The sequence below is a fragment of the Branchiostoma belcheri genome, unplaced genomic scaffold (genome assembly GCF_001625305.1).
Source record: "Branchiostoma belcheri isolate BF01 breed outbred unplaced genomic scaffold, Haploidv18h27 scaffold38, whole genome shotgun sequence".
Lineage (NCBI taxonomy): Eukaryota > Metazoa > Chordata > Leptocardii > Amphioxiformes > Branchiostomatidae > Branchiostoma > Branchiostoma belcheri.
Window position 1 is genome coordinate 527,682 of NW_017803998.1, and position 16,294 is coordinate 543,975.

Genomic DNA, 16,294 nt, shown 5'->3' on the forward strand with positions numbered 1-16,294 from the left:
GTCTTTGAATGAGATGAGAAAGACATTGAGTGTTGTTTGTACTGTGTACTATGTTTACCTTTATTGAAGGAAACATATTGTTTTTGCTCAAGTTTCTTCTTCTTCTCTAAATTAAACACGAAAGGTCAATGACCTGAACCAAAGGCTAGGCTGTCACCATGGTAACTGATGCTGTAGCAGACACCATGTGGTGTTGTGTTACATTATGTAGCAAGAGTTGGAGAGGCTGGTCACCATATACTAGTATTATCAATGTGTTTGAGTAAGAATAAACAGAGCAGTTTCTTAGACCAGACCATGCGAAGGTAAACATAATGCATTTCCTTTGCTTCTACTTTTAAATAAGATATCTTTGTCTTTCCTTCAGAAAAATTGATTTTTTCACACTTTTAATGGTTGCAAACATTAACATTGCAAAAATAAACATCACTACAGATAAGTCAAGACATACTTTAACAGAACAATGTATGCAAACATTGATGGCAAAACTTTATTCTTGAGTGCTGAAAACTTGCAGTAAGTTATAAGCCAACCAAAAACACTGCACAAGCTATGAAAAGCATTTATGAAACTTAAACTTAAAGACAAACAAAAAACAATCTGACGTCACCTAATAACTTTGTTGTATTCTGGTAACGTCATCGTCGTATATTTTTAGAATCTTCCAAAATAGTTATAGATAAAAGCCTGCCATTGGTGTCAAGTGTCTAATTAACTATTTTAGAGTGTCTAATTAACTATTTTAGATTAAAATCTTTTAAAGGTTTATTGCATCATTTGAATCAAAGTCTATGGTCACCCGCATGTAGTGGTTGTCAGGGGTCATTGACCTTGTAGCTTGGCCTTGGTCGGACTGAACCACTGCAGGCTGGGGGTGCGCATATCCCTCGTTACTATCATTTTCTTGAACAGCAGCTGATGGCTGATCTTTTTGGGGTTTGGAATTCTTTTTCTGGAAGGTACCGAGAAACGTCTCCTGTTCTTGGTTGTAGTCCCTATCATGGTCGCCGGATGGCGCTTCTGCCACGCTAATCATTGGAATCATCTCGGAGATTCGGTTACCACTTGTTTCAGCGGAATCACTGTTTAACTTAGATCGTCGTCTTTGTTTCTTCTTGCTCTTGTTCCTTATGCAAAGGAAGAAGAATATACACGTTGAGATCAACGTAATTACGGAACAGCCAACGCCAACAAGAACGACAAGTCCAACGTACTTCGTCTTTAGGCAGTTTTTGTCACAGTCTTCAGATGTAACGTTGATGAACTTCACCGTTGAGAAGAGCGCTCCTAGCGGATTCTCTGTGAACGGCAAGGACGTTTGCTCCAACTCAGTGGACGAAACTGACGTTGTGTAGACGCTACAGTTGTCAAACATTTGGGTCGAAAACTCTTCAATATCTACTCCACTGTAGAGCAGGGGTTGCCTACATACTAGGGTATCCTGAAGACTGTGCGCTAGACAGATCTTCGCATGTACCAAAGAGCAGTCGCAGTACCATGGGTTTCCAGACACATGCAGTTCTACAAGCGAAGGAAAGGTGTCGCATGTCAATGTTTTGATAGCGTTTCCATCAATCCACACTGAGCGAAGTTCTTCCAACTTTTCAAAGCAGTTGCTCTGGATGTCAGTGATGGCATTGTGGGATAACTTCAAAGTCACTATCTGTGGAGGCAAAACTTTACACGGAACATCAGCGAAACGGTTGTAGGAAAGGTCCAAATACGAAACCATTGACGAAGCAAAAACACTTTCCTTCAACGTACTTAGTTTGTTGTAAGATAGGTCAAGATATTTCAGACGTTGCAATCCATGTAATACATGTGGTTCAATGTTTTCCAGCTGATTGCTAGCAAGATTTAGCGAATTCAGATTTGTCAAACCATCAAATGTTCCGTTAGTGATGATTGTGAGTTTGTTGTTGTTCAAGCGAAGCTGTTGCAGGCGCGAAACACTTTTAAACGCATCTTTCTCAATGTCAATCAGGTCATTTCCACCAAGAAACAAACTCGTAAGATTCCTCAGACCGACGAAGGTGTCGTTTTTTAAAACAACCAAGGCGTTGTTCTCGACGTTGAGAAGTTTCAAGACGGAAAGATTTCGCAAGAAACCCAACGGGATGTCTTGGAGCATGTTGCCGCTAAGATCAAGTGAGACTGTGGTGTTAGGAATACCGTCAATGGCCGCCATGATGTTTTTGAAGCTGCAGTCTACTTCGAACTGCGACTCGGGAGTCAGAGTACAGACACAAAGCGGGTTGTCTCCGCGAAAGCAGGCCGTGTATTGTCCCTGCGTCACGTCGATGCGAAGAAAACACAGAGCCGCTGCCACCAGCACAGAAAGACCCGACATTGTTACGTTTGCCGGAGTCCAAACTGAAAGCAAAGTAAACGTGATCAAACAATGCATTCAGTCAAGGTGTGGGTGCCAATGAGTATATATATTTGAATATCGCTCCCGCCCACACAAATAGCAAAGTAACTGTAGGTAACTGTAGGCCTCCTTGAACTTTAACGGAATTCATACATTGTCTCCCTTCTCCGTTTTCTAATACCTACGTAAGATGAGTAACAGCTTATTTCAATAAAACAAAATAACAGATAATATGCCATTGCAGTTACAATCACTGAATTAGGGCATATTTGACGATAAAAAGATACAAATTGATACCACAAATATATACAGAATAGCGGGCGAGGTTAGCCATCCAGTAGCTTACAAGGAACGATATCGTGCTGTTTCTAAACCTAGATGTTTGCACTTAAACTGAGAGATTTTCTAGACCTCAGCGCTCTACCATGCATGTCCTCACGTCTGGGAGGTAGCCAGCTAGCGTAAGTGGGTAATTTTGCTACAGAAAATGCGAAGATATGATCCCATATTAAATTTCTTACGCTTTTTGAAGCAGTTGTAGTAAGATCGATAACTACAATTTCCAGTAGCACTAGTGTCAGGCCCTTTGCTAACCAAGCTTTGCAAACTCTGTGTACAGGAAACTAAATAACGTTACATGGGCGATATGGAACGTAGTATGAAATGATCAGTAGTGGACCTTGCATGACGTTGTTTGTGATCGTTGTTACAACTACTAGTATATAAAGAAAATAAAGATGCAACCTACCTTTTAAATCTTCACCTTCCAAAGCAAGGAGTGAGCAAGAACGAAACTCTTTCCCTCAAGAGAAATACCTGCACTGGTACTCAAAGGTAAAAAGATATAAGACCAAGTGTGTGGTGTGTCTTATTTCATTAAGGGTAAAGTCCATTTCCCGATGACGTAATGTATGCGCAGAGTTCATGTGCCATGACCCTTGGGGCTGTGCCAGTGTTCACGTCCTTTCAATGTTTCAATTAAAAGGCATCCCATGGCAAAACTGGATTTTCAAAGTTAACTTTCTGGTCATTCTTTTTATGTAGTAAGTTGAATCAATTCTCTCCCATTGCATTCTAATTAAAGGTAATTCAAGCAAAAGCGCAATGTTAGTGACAGAAAAAAAATGTTGTTTGTTTTGTATCGTAGGCTGGTTCTAGCTATTTATGGGTGGTACCCCGAAAATAAAAAGACGCTAAAATTGCATTGGAGGCCTTTAAAATTCTATCAGAGAGGGATTTGTATTTTTTAAGGGTCAAATATCTTTGCGCTTTGTTTGTGTGCAAAGCTTTTACCAAATTGAGCTACGTACATGTTCAAATGTAAATGGTTGAATACATTGTGTCATTGTTTTCGTGTTCATTGTTTGCTTTTTCTTAATGATTAGCTACTTTACTAAGATCATCTAAAAATGTGATTCCCTCTACTTTCAAGGGAGCACAATATAGTACTTTGATTCGTTCTTGAAGCTCTAGTTTATTATAATACTACAATTTTAGGACGTACTCTCGCGTGGTTTAACGAGATTACGGCATACAGGCTCAGCCACACAATGAGTTAGTAGATTACATATTATAGATTAAACTATTCTCCGACTCAAAAAGGAACTGACTCACCGGTCAGAAAGCTGATGAAAACCTAGAGATTATTATACATCAATAAAACGTATGACTGTGTAATGTAATGTAATGTATAATGACAGCAAAGCCCAGTTGAAACATCATCTTACATTTTTATTAACTCCTCTCTACAAGCAAGTTATGTACATAGAGCAGAGAGTACATCAAATTGTTACTGACGACAATTATATTGATTTTGTCAGGGTACAAAAACAAATGTAGTATAGTGTAGTATCTTATGGTATTTGTATTTGCAAATAGCCAACATACCATTGGCAGAAGGGAGACAGCAGCTGATAGTTGTTTAAGATGGAAATTTGCTGCCCAAAGTGCCTGTAGGCACAAGAGGTCTACGTACATGTAAGTAAGGTATTTTTCATCTTTATCCCTTATACCTTATAAGAGAGTACATGTATATAACTATGTATAAGAGAGTAATATGTATCTGCTACATGCACATATTTTAAAAGTCTTGAAATACAAGAAGTTGAAGCGATGTGTACTGAACAAAAAAAAACTTGAGCAACTCTAAAGATACACTGGTTTTGATAACACACAGGTGGCCAGCACCTTTGATTCCTGACTTAAACTACTAGTATATGTTACATACATGTAGTCCTGTTAATGACTAAAACAATGATGACTACTTCTTATTATTATCATCATTACTCAACCTTATATCTTTGAAAAGGTGAACAAATATTGTTTGTTTCAACCCTTGGCATTTTTTACACAATATTTTTTAATAATTTAATGTCTCAATCAGGTCAAAGACCCTTGTTTTTTTATGCTGAAATGGCATAGTTACTTCTACATTTGTTACATTTTGCTGCAGTGTGATGCATTGCACAAGAAATACCCCCAACCCCACATATACAGGGCTCTACACATAGATGGTACTGTATGTGCATCCCATATATATTTATGAGCTCTGCAGGACAAGGTTTATTTGCCATTGATGTAACTCACACTGTGACCTATGACAGATACTATAATTATGTTTACCGAAGGAAAACATATTGTTTTTGCTCCATTTCCATTTCTTCTTCTCCAAACACTAACCTCTGACCTGGCCAATGGCCTCTTTTGTTTACATCTGTCACCATAGTAACTGGTGTCGGGTTACACAATGTGACAAACACACACACACAATGTGGCAATTTCATTGTAGGCATTTAGACTCCTGTCACCATATACATGTATGTGAATGTGTTTGAGTAAGAATTAACAGAGCAGACCATATCTGAAGGTAAACATTATGCATTTGCTTTGCAAATGTTACTTTTCTAGTTGTCTTCAATTCATATTGAGAGACTACATCAAATGAGTTCCAGTTCTTGTTGGCTAGGGACTTCATGTTTTAATAGAGGGGCTGGAACATGTATGTTAGTCTTCATCACTGTCTTCTGTGTCGTTTCCTTGCAACACGTCAGCAATGGCCTGGTGGATGAAGATGTACTGTGCCTGCATGAGACATAGAGGAAAATGTTACTAAACAGTACTCTTGTTAACTAATATTAGGATAAATAAAAGGGGCACAAAGCTGACAATGCTACTGACAATATGTACTAATAAACTGAATGTTTTCTCATATCAGACACACATGCATGCACATACACACACACACATTCACACAGTCATACATATAATAGGTAATCTTAAACCTAACAATTGTACCCTTCCCAGCAAAGCACTTTCATGTACTACATTGTACCCGTGACAATCGTTGTGCAATAAACTTTGACTTGATTGTATTATATAAGTGTCAGTGCATCAGAATCTTCATCCAGTTGAAGGCAGTGCAAAGAAGGAGGAGGAAGTCCCCACCCCTGAGGCAATGCCAAAAATATCATAATGCCCAAAGCTGCTGTGTTCCTGACCTCAGCCTGTACCATGAACACCCTGTGTTTCCTCATCTCATGCACGATCCCGTAGATGTCCACATAGTTGTGTTTCTGCATGTGCAGCAGGAGATGGTCCAGGGCTATAAATGTACCGGTCCTGCCAACACCCGCACTGTGGACAGAGACAAGCAGCGCGTCATAATCAAATACAACATTAAAATTAGACATAAAACCAGTGCAAACTTTCAAAAATGCATGTAGCTCCAGAGTATGTTTTCAGATACATGTAGAATACCCTATCAAAATTTTCAAAAACACAAGTTGACATATATATATAAAGGGATCTATTGTTAGGTGCCATCCAAGGAGCATACTAGTACATGTATATAACATAGAAGTGCCCCTGACAATTTTGTCCATTTACTCTGGACTGTTCATTCCTTTTATACTGTTAATTTCTAAGGTATTCTGATCTCAACCTACAAAATGTTATAACAAAGACATACATGTTCATGTACACATCACCTTTTACAAATGTATGCATTTGTACATTGAAAAATAGCAAAAGTCCCTTGAGAATAAGATTATAAACTTCAGGATACAAGTAGCTACTACCGTAAATTCCCGATTAAAGTACGCACTTTTTAAACTTTTCAAAATCCCGAAAGTGTCTCGGGTCCTTGTCGGGGTGCGTATGTTATTCAAGGTTTTCCCCCAACAAATCTGACGATGACCCAGGAATATAACGGAACATCCGCACGGTGAGCTTGGAACAATAATGTTGCACATCATGTGTCTCTACCTGCAATGGACAACTGTAGGCCCCATCTGCATGGCCTCCTTGGAGACGTGACCCCGCACAGATCGTACAAACTTCAGCAGACTGGGCGTTGTGTCAGGAACACCGTGGTCCGGCCACACCATGAAGTTATAGTGACGAACATTCCTCGACTCCGTATCCTGTAGATGGTAAATGACATTTGTTATTGCTGGAATCTCAAAGCAGAAAAATATCTGAGTCAGTATATGTATAGCCCTTATACTACCCTTCAGCATAATACACCAGCTAGGGCCTAGGAAAAAAATGTGTTTCTTGTTGCCCTATCAACTATAGCAAAACCCCAGACCCTAGCCTTCTTTGGGGCAAAAAATTTGCTTGACTCTCTGTAGATTCTAAACTAGAACAATCAACAACCACAACTAAAGATTGCTAACATTGTGAGGACACTTTTGGGAACATTCTACACATATTGCAGTGTTTGGGAACGCCCAGTGACTTTATAATAACACTTTCAGCACCAAGGACAGATGCCATCTTACAGAAACAGACCTCAAACTTTGCTCCAATAGGGAGTTGGTTAACACAAAATCTCTTCCTTACAAATTAATATGTTCCTACAAACCAGAAGTCTACTATAAAGAGACTGTTTTATGCATTTTCTTCAGCATTTTGTTCGTCTTTTCTAGTAGTGTAATTTGCCTTCTCTTAGAAAAGACAAACACAGAGCACTAGAAAAGGCTGACATTATAAAATGCCTCAAAAATATGCTTAAAACACTTGACCCGGACCTACCTCTGATTGTTGAGAAATCATGACATACAAATAATAAAATATTTACCCGCTGTATAGTAATGTCCCTGACAGTCCACTCTGGTAGAACAGTCTCTTTTACCACCTGGACAATGATGTCACCATAGTACACAGGGTCCTCATCATATGGCCAGTAGTGCTCACACTTGGGCTACATGAATATGAAGAAGAGACCAATCAAAATACACACTCAGTTATTCCAGACGTAACCGTATTTGCATGAAGAGATATGTGTAGGAAGCAGTCCCTTCGGCATCTAACCTTTGGATGACTCTTTATTCTTTGTATGTCACACTGGTCAATGTTACTAAGTACTGTACCAAAACCATTGTACATTTCTAAAACTCACTGTATATAATGAAGAAAATACTGTAAATCACAATACATAATTCGCGGTACTTTTATACTTGCAGTTTTTGTGGTCACTTCTATACTACAAATTTCATCATTACCACAAACATTACCACCATGAACGTATAGTCCCGCGAACATGTCCATTTTTCTCAGACATCAAAATTTGGCTAACGCAAATATATTCCTTCTTTAACTGCTAGTATTTCATACATTTACTCGCCGGGAGGAAAGCACAAGAAAAAGACAAGGAATTAGATTCCTGTGTTTGTATTCAGATGAGGTCTTGTGTTTGTGCCGCTAAAATGGTCATTCAATCTTCTGCATATGAACACCTGTAGAAATCTTTAAGATAAGATATGACCTTACCCGTCCCTTCTCCACACACTGTGTTACCATGACGATGACCCTGCTGTTCTGTTCCCACACCATCCGCCAGAAATCGTCCTTCGTGTCGGGCAAAGGACCCTGGGAAGCGATAAACTCCCGCCTGGAGTTGAACCCCTGGAACATGGAAAGGAGGAAGACTCTTGTGTATCTGTAAGTTCTAAACTTATGACATGATCAGTGCTACTATATATACATGTATAGCACTAGATTTAATTGTTGATGTACATGTAACGTTAGTTTCAGTGACCTCCTCTAAAGAGTTGTAGGAAACAAATTTTAGTTGCCATGCAGATATGCTTGTCTTTAATTGCTGATGAGTCTATGACCTTCTACCTCAAAAATACTGGGTACCTTGTCTTATTATTTCACATGAAGAGAGTGAAATATCTTTTTTTCAGCATGTCTTAGCTGTATTTTCTTTTCCATCTCTTTACCTGATTGTGTGTGTGTGTGTGTCCATCCACCCTACAATCTCTGTACATTCTGCCAGAGGGAGCAACATTAATCTCTATAATGTTCTACCAAAGACAATGATGTCTATCACCTCTGATATGGTCCCCTTTCATTTGACAACGGTGCAGCTTACTCTTTACATACTAGTAGCCTACACATTAGGCATGTCAAATAGCCAATCTTGTGCTAATGAATAATTTTTTTACTACATGTAAGACACTCACAGGCATGTAGCAGGCGTTGATATAGTCTGATCCCTCCACATCATCAATGGCAGCCAGCTTGACTCGAGAATTGTCATCTAGAAAGTGTGAAATAAACGTCCATTTATAGTGTAACAGGACGAAGAAGGACGCGCGTCTGAACTCGTCAATGGCTTGATCTCAACTCATTTATTCAATCTGCAACCGGCCGGTTCTAGAGCCCCTTCCCTCGAACGGTACCGGTATAGATCACCTGTTCGAACACGGCGCTGGCACGTGCGCTGGCACGTGTTCGAACAGGCGACCGCGGCACCGCCCAAGGGAGGGGATAGAACCGGCGATAATACAATGACAAATGCTTTAATACTAACAATACATATTGTTACAATAGTTTGTTGATGTCCAATATATATAAGTCAAAACGTGCACATCAAATTTGTAATCATCATATATAGATGCAGAAATATGAATATTTAGAAGACTTCAAAGACTGTATTATTCAGTCTTTGAAGGCTGATTTTGAGTCATCAAGTTTATAATTATTATCATGGTATATAACATTGGATACTACTCGTAGGCAAATATTTTTGTGACTTTTTTATCAAGACTTCAATAGGTATGGCCCAGGCCTAAGGATGATAACAGAAGGACTACCAAAACATCAGTGGGTGAGGAAAAATTTGTTGTGCTTGTAAATGTTCTTGATATCCAATGGTGTACATGTATACATTCTTGCATCAGTTGGCAACAATCAGTTAGTCTACCTTTTGAATAATAACTAGTGAATCATTTACAATCCTTGTGACATGTTTTCACACTTGGCATATTTACACTGCTAACAACCAGAGGAAAGATCTGGTTTGCAGCTTGCATTAAGACCCTAAAACACACAACAGTACTGTATAAACCCCAACCTACATGGATGGATGTTTGTGTAGCGATTCTTTCCCATGTTCTCTGGAAGTTTTGCTGCATTTCTGGACTCCGCTCTGCCCACTGGCTTCAGACTCTACAATTCAAAACAAAACTTTTAAAAACTCATATTCTTCAAAATACAACCATACTACAACATAATAATAAAAGTAGACAATATCAAAGCAAATTGATCATGATATGAAAAAAGAACAAATACTATGTGTATGAGGAAAAGTTTTGTCACAGATTAATTTTGAATTCGTACCTCATATTCTTCTGCATACTGATACTCTGAATCCTTACTCATTTCAATGTGGTAGTTGACAAAGTTGGACAGTTTCACTGGTTTGCTAGTACGAAGAAAATAATATATGACTTAGACAGTTAAGAGAATACAATATGGCATTGCAAAATGAACCTATAATAAGTAGACTGGTCTCGTGTAATTACACTGTAGAAAAACTTTGCAAAAAGATATGAAGACCACCAATCTGTTCAATTTTACTTTTTGTAGATCAAGTATACAATAAAAATAACTTTCTATGACACTGGCACATTGAAGATCACATTTAACAGATATTAAGATAATTCATTTGGATTCAAAAATACATTTAATAAAACATACCTGGTCATAATCTCCTGGTCACCTATTTCTTCCATCACAAAAGAAGGGTTGGCTCGTCCATCTTTTTCAATGTCAAAAGTAGAGTCCCTGAAAGAGGAATATCATAATTTGTTTTTACATGTACTATAAGAAAGAGTGACATGTTTTTGTACATGGGCATGTTTGTGCAATCTACTCCTTGCTGTTCTGATCATCATTGATTGATTTTTTGAAAGTGCAATACACGCGGAACAGAGGCAGCTGTTGCTGGTGTTGTGTCCTGCACATAGAAATGAATACTGGACAGACAATACTCATTTTCACTTGAGTCTAGTGGGGAAAGTCGTGTTAAGTGCCTTTCCCATGGGCACAAGATCGGTGGCATGTCAGGACTCGAACCCGGGACCTCTTGATTCCGAGTCGCGCATGCTGCCGTTGCACCACACGACCTCATCACTGGATAGACTCAAGACCCTGTCTTTAAAAGTGCCCTTAAATTGTATCAAATGACTTTCAGCTTGTCAAATGTGTTAGAAATTAGAATATGACTGATTCAGATTTGCCTTGGTTGCAACTGAGGCCTAAAACACACTGTTACTTTGTTAACATTACCTGATTAAGCTGTAGGCACTGAAATATATACCTTACCTGTTTTTGCCAATGCCGTTTTGTCTCCTATAACAGAAGATTCCAAGACCGACTGCTATGACCACAACTGCCACTGCTGCTACAGAACCTCCAGCAATTGCTGCTACTGTAGTCAAATATAAAATATCAAATTGTTCATGAACACAAATGCAGCTTTTGATGGTGAAAGCATGGTGAAAGGAAAACGTTTTGACAAAATGGCCTGAGCACAAAAAAAGACCGCAAAGTTTTCTATTCAGACCCAATTCCTCTTCTTGTGACAGTTTAACTATAAATTAATTTTTTCGAAAGGATAAAACAAGCAAATGGTTTCTATGCTTCAAGAAGGATATAGTTTTTAGATTAGTAAATCTTTACAATGTAGACAAATACAATATATCACAGATAGCATAAATAATAATTTTCATTACAATTTATAGACAGGCAGGTGCTCACCGTTAATAGTAGGGGCACTGGTTGGCTTTTTTGTTGACGTAGTTTCAACTGTAGGTGTCCCAGTCTGATTTTGTGTCTGTGTAGTTTCAGTAATCAAAGTCTTCGTAGTTGTGACAGTGCTAGTTGTACTTTGTGTTTCTGTAGTTTTGTGTGTAGAAGGTTCTGTGTCCTCAGTAGTTTGTGGCTGTGTTGTTTGTGACTGTGTAGTTTGTGGCTCTGTAGTTGGCAGTTCTGTACTTGGCGGTTCTGTAGTTGGCGGCTCTGTAGTTGGCGGCTCTGTAGTTTGCAGCTCTGTAGTTTGCAGCTCTGTAGTTTGCAGCTCTGTGGTTTGCAGCTCTGTGGTTTGCAGCTCTGTGGTTTGCAGCTCTGTGGTTTGCAGCTCTGTAGCCTTGGTAGTCTGAGTTGTGGTGACAGAACTTGTTGTACTCTGTACTCCTGTAGTTCCTTGTGTGGATGCTTGCATGTCATCAGTAGTTGTTGGATTCGGGAGCACTGTGGTTACAATTGCTGAGGTCTGAGTTGAGGTTTCTGTGGTCTCAATGGTAGAGATTTGAGTTGAAGGCTCTATAGTTTCAGTTGAACTGACTGTTGTTACCTTATCTGTTACTGCTGAAGTGGTCATCATTGTTGATGCTATTGAAGGCAACTGTGTAGTACTGTATGTACTAGCTTCAACCATAGTGGTGTCTTCTCCTGTGGTGGTTGTAGGCAGAGATGTTGAAGTTTGCACAGTACTGGTTGTTGTAGCAGTTGTGCTTGCTGCTATAGTGGCTACAGTTGGATTTGCACCCATTGTAGAGTTCGTATTGCTTTCTGTGGTCACTGTCATGCTTGCTGCTGTAGTCATTGCAGTTGAATTTGCATCCGTTGTAGAGTTTACAGTTGTAGTGTTTTCTGTTGTCATTGTTGTGCTTGCCATAGTAGTGGCTACAGTTGTATTTGCAGCCGTTGTAGACTTTATAATGCTTTCTGTTGTCGTTGTTGTACTTGCGTTCATTGAGTTCATATGACTGGCTGTTGTCAAAGTTGTGGTTATTGGTGAAGTCGTCACGGATGTATTGGAAATGCCGGTTGTATCTGTTGTAATTCCTATGGTATTGTCTGTTGTCATTGTTGTATCTTCTGTTGTAGTTGTCGTAGGTGTAACATTGGTTGTATCTGTTGTAATGCCTGAGCTAGAGTCTGTTATCATTGTATCTTCTGTTGTAGTTGCTACAGGTGTATCATTGGTTGTATCTGTTGAAATGCCTGTTGTGGTTGCTACAGGACCTGGTGTAATGTTGGTTGTATCTGTTGTAATGCCTGTTGTAATGCCTGTTGTAATGCCTGTTGTAATGTCTGTCGTCATTGTTGTGTTTTCTGTAACAGTTGTAGTTGCTACAGTTGTAACATTGGTTGTATCCGTTACAATGCCTGGACTGTTGCTTGTTGCATTGGGTGTGACATTTGTCGTTGCTGCAAATTCATCTGTCATGTTGTTTCCCGTTGTGGCATTGCTGATTGTAGAGGTCTCCGTTGAATCATCTGTAGCATCGGTTGGTGTCACGCTGGTGTCACCTGCTGTAGGTGTTACAACAATAGGTGTGGGAACATCTGCAGTGCTGGCTGCTGTAGTTGTTACAACAATAGGCATGGGAACATCTGTAGTGCTGGCTGCTGAAGTTGTTACAACAATAGGCGTGGGAACATCTGCAGTGCTGGCTGCTGAAGTTGTTACAACAATAGGTGTGGGAACATCTGCAGTGCTGGCTGCTGTAGTTGTTACAACAATAGGTGTGGGAACATCTGCAGTGCTGGCTGCTGTAGTTGTTACAACAATAGGTGTGGGAACATCTGCAGTGCTGGCTGCTGTAGTTGTTACAACAATAGGCGTGGGAACATCTGCAGTGCTGGCTGCTGAAGTTGTTACAACAATAGGCGTGGGAACATCTGTAGTGCTGGCTGCTGTAGTTGTGACTGCTGTGGATAGAATAAATTTATAGTTAGGGTGGTCACATGCAGCCAGAGTTTAACATTCTTTGTAATATATGTTTATGTTTATATATGTTTATGTTTATTAGGAACCCATTTAGTACAAACAGTTGCCTTTACATTGTACTTAAGAATTCCTGGAGTCCTGTGCATAAAAGACGATTACATTATACTATATTGTAATAATAACATCATAACAACATTATAATGGCAATAATTTGCTTATGGAACTTCTGACCAACAATCCATGGTCTTTGGATATACCTGGAGCAGAAATAATCCCGTGTTAATCTTTAACAATCTTTGGTTACAAATGCCTACCTTTAGGTGCTCCATTTTTTAATGATCAGGTTCCCCAATTCTTAACGCTTGTCCTGCCCCTGAGCTGTAGCTTTCGAAATGTTTGAGAAGGTTTGTAGAGGCCCTCTATGTACTTACAAACCTTCCCAAAAATTTTCGAAAGCTCAGCTGGCCTTGTAAACATGGGTGCACTTTGACCCCTTGTTCCAGGTCGATACCAAGTAGAACAGCAAGAGGGGTGTGGTGTTACAGATGACGCAATAATTAAAACAAGACCAAATACAGACAAAAATTCAATTTTTGGCCAACTTTTAGTCAAAACCCTGCACTGTACCACCCACCATCACAATGCCAAAAGTTGACCAAAATGCCGTGAACGATTTTCAAACTTCTTTTTAGTTCTCAATGAGCACTCTGGACGCATCTAATATTTCTAAAATGGTAAACTCAGGCGTCACCTAGCTACCAGTCCTACGAATACGAGTCAGAAAAAAAATAGAAATTTCAAATCACAATGAACTACGAAGGAAGTGTGTACCCTACATCTGATTTGCCTCGCTTGTGAAAATACACCTAGTGTATCAAATTGTGTCACTGGATGCGAATTCAAAATATTCAACTCAGTAACTGGTCGTAATAATAAGTACAAGGGAATGACCGTATGTCTCATCTATCGCTTTTAAGAAATCTTTATGTTACAATTCTTACAGTACCCCACACGTACTGCATGGTTACCTTAAGGTTTTGTACACATTGTCTGACCTTTGCCAACCTTCGATTTTTAAGGGCGCCGGTGACGTGAACACCTTATCAGTGTATACAATATCACATTTCCTCATCAGCATAGCCAGCTTTGAATTGAAAAGATTACACAAATGCTGTCTTATTAGTCGGCTTGGACATGATGGTAAGCTAACAAAAATATAAAACTCATGATTAGCCCCACTTGATTGTCTAGTATACACTGTCTAGCACTTTATGTTTTAGTAACTCATTTTATACCCTTTTCATTTTGTACTTGATTCAATAGTCGATTATCATACACATGTTATGTTGTACTATCATGGGGTTAGTCTCCTTTGTACAATGTACAATTGTCGTGCAATGAAGTTCAATCTTTTCTTTCAAGTCCTTGGTACAAGTAACACTGCGCATGAATTGTTAGAGTTCCATTTCCGAACCAGTGTTCATTCATTTTCTGGCTTCTACCAGGCTTCAGAGGTGGCTAGAAAAAAGACGAAATTGACGAAATAGACGGGACTTGGTCTGCTAAAGGAGTACAGTTTTCAAAGCGACAAGTTGTACTCTTTCCAGCCGCCGTTGCTGAAGTCTGGTAGAGGCAAGTCCGACCGCGAGTGCCTTTTCAGTTGGGTTAGGCATTTGGTACAGTACTTCCGACCTCACAAGTACATGTAGTAGGATTTTGTACAACCCCCAATAAATTAAAGTAATTTAAAACAACTTACCAATAGTCAACAGCACAATCACAAGCTTCCTTATAGCCCCGTACATTGTCAGTCGTCTTGCGGTCGGGCAATCAAAAACTGACTGTTCCTTCCTCCTACTACTTCCTCCTAGATTACCAAGGTGACCCGAACACACCTTGCGGTTATTTGTTAAGCCAGTCACGGGGTTGCACAAATGTAACTCTCCGTCGGTGCTCTTATATCTAACTCTCTTAGATCTTCAACTTTATGTCTCTCAGCTACGCTACTAGAGTTGATGTGGCTGTCGAAAGTAAGGAGAGGCTCTAAAAAGTTGCCTCTAAAATGAAGCCGTGCTGAACAATTGGTGACAATGTTTACTCTTCAGGCGTGTAATGTTTACCTTTGTGGGTGGTAGAGTTCAATGAGATTTTATTACATTTACCAGAGCAAGGTGCATTCGAATTCGTGTCACCATTTCACCTGTCAAAAGACAAATCTTCCAACCTGAAAATTGTGTCTAAAGAGATATCAAATTTTCTGTCAGTGTAAGTAAAATGCACACCTAGCTAAACCGCGCATACATACATGTACTTTGGGGTGTACTTTAGAGATCTCTCAAACACACAATGCGAATAGGCAAAATGTACTGGGTCCTGTTGTTCTTGGCTAGCGACTTTCGTCTAGTTTCTGACTTCCCTTCCTTTGTAACGTTAATGATTTAGTTCGTTCACGTAGACTGCGGAACACACCTACACACCAAAAGAATTTTACTTTTAGGTTGGGTGACCCTTGCCCGGGGTTTTTATCTTTTGCAGACGATATATGGGAGTGTGTTGAACTAATATCATTTCAGTTTTATTTTATTCAAAATCTTATCAAATCTGTACGATTTACGCCAATTTGATGAATACTGTAAAATACTGTAAAGTTTTAAACGGAAGACTTCCCTCTCTCGGACGTTGAGCTTCGCTCGCAAGAAATGCTGACAAAGAAAGAACCGCCGGCAAAAGCGTAGGTAAATATTACCCACAAACCAAACAGTACTTTGTTGTCGTGCAGTACGGGACATGCAATAAATCACAATTAATTAGGAGTTTCTCCATTATTGAAGCTAAGGCCATGTTGATTTGATTATATGGATGACATCCGCACGCGCATGAATTTTTCGGCCGTT

At 39.4% G+C, this 16,294-nt stretch overlaps 3 protein-coding genes across 3 annotated transcripts; all 3 read right to left on the reverse strand.

The window, feature by feature from the left end:
- Window positions 1-372: 372 nt before the first annotated feature.
- On the reverse strand, window positions 373-2,359 carry LOC109476519 (leucine-rich repeat and transmembrane domain-containing protein 2-like). The gene has a single exon (XM_019777500.1). It carries the CDS (start codon window positions 2,348-2,350, stop codon window positions 758-760), a length of 1,593 nt encoding a protein of 530 aa, XP_019633059.1. The 5' UTR covers window positions 2,351-2,359; the 3' UTR covers window positions 373-757.
- A 2,837-nt stretch (window positions 2,360-5,196) lies between these two features.
- On the reverse strand, window positions 5,197-11,771 carry LOC109476545 (receptor-type tyrosine-protein phosphatase beta-like). Its single transcript, XM_019777532.1, has 11 exons — window positions 11,423-11,771; window positions 10,988-11,093; window positions 10,361-10,447; window positions 10,001-10,085; window positions 9,739-9,829; window positions 8,842-8,918; window positions 8,144-8,278; window positions 7,452-7,574; window positions 6,635-6,792; window positions 5,869-6,004; window positions 5,197-5,452 (listed from the first exon to the last, which is right to left on the reverse strand). Exons 3-11 carry the CDS (start codon window positions 10,393-10,395, stop codon window positions 5,375-5,377), a joined length of 918 nt encoding a protein of 305 aa, XP_019633091.1. The 5' UTR covers window positions 10,396-10,447; window positions 10,988-11,093; window positions 11,423-11,771; the 3' UTR covers window positions 5,197-5,374.
- On the reverse strand, window positions 10,984-14,422 carry LOC109476469 (mucin-5AC-like). The gene is made up of 3 exons (XM_019777403.1): window positions 14,407-14,422; window positions 11,552-13,381; window positions 10,984-11,093 (listed from the first exon to the last, which is right to left on the reverse strand). Exons 1-3 carry the CDS (start codon window positions 14,420-14,422, stop codon window positions 10,984-10,986), a joined length of 1,956 nt encoding a protein of 651 aa, XP_019632962.1.
- Window positions 14,423-16,294: the final 1,872 nt, after the last annotated feature.

Excerpts from the sequence above, each read along its gene's own strand:
- LOC109476519 (XM_019777500.1), bottom strand. The coding sequence starts at position 2,350 with ATGTCGGGTCTTTCTGTGCTGGTGGCAGCGGCTCTGTGTTTTCTTCGC.
- LOC109476545 (XM_019777532.1), bottom strand. The coding sequence starts at position 10,395 with ATGGAAGAAATAGGTGACCAGGAGATTATGACCAG. Across the intron at positions 8,279-8,841 it reads TCAACGCCTGCTACATGCCT|GGGTTCAACTCCAGGCGGGA; the intron begins GTGAGTGTCTTA and ends TCCATGTTCCAG. Across the intron at positions 5,453-5,868 it reads TGTTCATGGTACAGGCTGAG|GCACAGTACATCTTCATCCA; the intron begins GTCAGGAACACA and ends TGTCTCATGCAG.
- LOC109476469 (XM_019777403.1), bottom strand. Across the intron at positions 11,094-11,551 it reads CAAAACTACAGAAACACAAA|TAGCAGCAATTGCTGGAGGT; the intron begins GTACAACTAGCA and ends ATTTGACTACAG.